Source organism: Morone saxatilis, unplaced genomic scaffold (genome assembly GCF_004916995.1).
Source record: "Morone saxatilis isolate NCDOM2014 unplaced genomic scaffold, NCSU_SB_2.0 Contig12, whole genome shotgun sequence".
Lineage (NCBI taxonomy): Eukaryota > Metazoa > Chordata > Actinopteri > Moronidae > Morone > Morone saxatilis.
The window spans coordinates 8,369,917-8,372,092 of NW_023339674.1; the positions used below are offsets into that span (position 1 = coordinate 8,369,917).

Genomic DNA, 2,176 nt, shown 5'->3' on the forward strand with positions numbered 1-2,176 from the left:
GTTTTGGGTTTGTCTTTATTTAATACAGTATTAATGGCGGAGTAGCTATGATGTGAGTGTGTTTAAGTAAAAGACAAACTCAAGTCAGTCAGTTTTGGAAGCTCATTTTTCTCTCACACAGAAGACAATGTTTAACTAAAATAGCACTGTAACGATGCCACATAATAACCAAAGTCAACAAAAAGTTAAAACTTCTGTTCTTACCCTGTTTCCCTCTTCACAGCGCGTTACCATGACAATGATAGAGGACTGCTGCTCCCAGACCATCCTCCAGAAGTCACTCACAGTTTCCTCCTTTGGTCCTAAAACACACACACACAGAATATATGTACTGTACACACAAGCATGCACACTTAGTACCAACTGGAAACATAACAGAAGTGCACTGACGGAGTGAGTGAAGAATATGAGACCTTTACTTTACCTTGAGCTGCAATGTACTTCTTGGATTCCTTGTATCCCTGCAGCAGGAAAACAAATCATGTTCATTAAGGTATGTATTGTCTTAAGAAGGGAAATTAACTTTGTGTCTATTTAGCCCCAAAATGTAGCCCTTTTAACATTTTTTATTATTTGTATGTAGTTTGATAATGTTTAGTAATTCTTGTGAGTTTTGAGTGTGTTTTTCATACATCAATGAAGCTGGCATTGATGTAGTCACATCCTGCTTCTCCATTTCCTGTGGTCAGCTGCACGCGGTTATAATCATCTGGTTCACAGAGGACAGAAAGAATAAATAAATAAACATCACAACAACCCTAAAACACCAGTAATGAACAAGTGTGTGTAAACTTCCTATAAAGTCAGTTAAGAATTTGTTTATGGATATATAACCTGAAATTTAAGAGCAAAATATCTATTCTGTGAGTCCAGTATTTCAATAAAACTGTCCTGTTTACTGATTTGCAACATTTCTCACAATGATTTAATACATATACAGTATTGCAAAATCCATGCCTAGTTACAAGGTACAAAATGATGATGTGATTTACTTCAAAAAGAGACATCACACATCTAGTAAGTTCTTTTATCTCTTATATCTAAAAAGCATTATAGGTTGTTGGACTGCCCCCAACTCACATGGCAGGATGTCCACGTAGCGGTTCTTGGGGACATTGCAGGGCTTTTTGGCCTCTTTCACGCTGTACCTCGAGAAAATTCTGGGGATGCTCTGAAAGCAGAAACAAAATAAATTTAATTTAATTGCTATTGCCAAAGACCAATAAACAGCAATTCTAGAGTATGCTCATCCAACTTCCTTGTCCAGCCTTGGACGTATTAAATTTACCTGAAACTCAGCCAGGAAAAGTCTTCCCTCATCAGCAAGCTTCCTCTTGTAGGCTTCCAGCAGGACCTCTGCTGCAATTGGCTCAACAGGCATCAGGTTCTCCTCATCATCTACAACAGCAAACCGGCCAGATGAGAAACAGAAACATCACTGTAATATTATATATATAATAGGCATTACTCCAAATTACAGTACAGTCGATTATTTGAAAATGATAGCTGCTACATATGAGTGTCACTTATTACATCTTATCAAGACTGCAATAATCATCTTGTTCAGACGAAATCCATACAGAAAACTGAAAGTCTACTCACTTGTTGTCGAAATGAGCATTATGTTTTCGCTCAAGTCACTGCAAGAAAATGGTCCCACACAAAGAGTTTAACAACAGTAATGATCTTTCTGTCTAAAATGCAATTCAAATGCAATAACAATGCAAAGCAAATTAAAACACATTGCCTCATCAATAGTACAAACTCTTCAGGTGCATTTGTGTTAAACAAACAAATAAAATCAAAGCAGAAGCAATGAGACAACTGATGCAGCAGATCAGATGCAAAGTGATCCTTACTGGGACTTTCTGCACTTCCGAATGTAAATCTTGTAGAAAAAGCAGAGCCACAGACGTGAGGATGATGAGGAAGACCAGAGACCCAATCAGAGCTTTGTCATTATCTGTAAAATGATGGGAGAAAAATATCAATTTGGTAGCATTTATGTTGAAAATTGAATGTATAGAAAATGTTCTGTATGTCAATCTGAACAATGTGAGACAATTTGTGGTATTAATTAAAACTGCACATACATGAAGTGTCAATGACCAACATCACTGGTTTGCTCTCCCATCTTCCATTGAAAACAGTCACCTGGAAAGACAGAAAATCTGTT

General features: G+C 37.0%; 1 protein-coding gene across 1 annotated transcript in view; it reads right to left on the reverse strand.

Annotated features, from left to right (window-relative positions):
- ptprc (protein tyrosine phosphatase receptor type C) overlaps window positions 1-2,115 on the reverse strand; it is an 8,643-nt gene extending 6,528 nt beyond the window's left edge. The window contains 9 exon segments of the mRNA XM_035653600.1: window positions 205-302; window positions 425-461; window positions 633-709; window positions 1,081-1,171; window positions 1,289-1,398; window positions 1,603-1,640; window positions 1,860-1,898; window positions 1,900-1,963; window positions 2,094-2,115. Of these exon segments, the coding sequence (XP_035509493.1) occupies window positions 205-302; window positions 425-461; window positions 633-709; window positions 1,081-1,171; window positions 1,289-1,398; window positions 1,603-1,640; window positions 1,860-1,898; window positions 1,900-1,963; window positions 2,094-2,115 (576 nt within the window).
- Window positions 2,116-2,176: the final 61 nt, after the last annotated feature.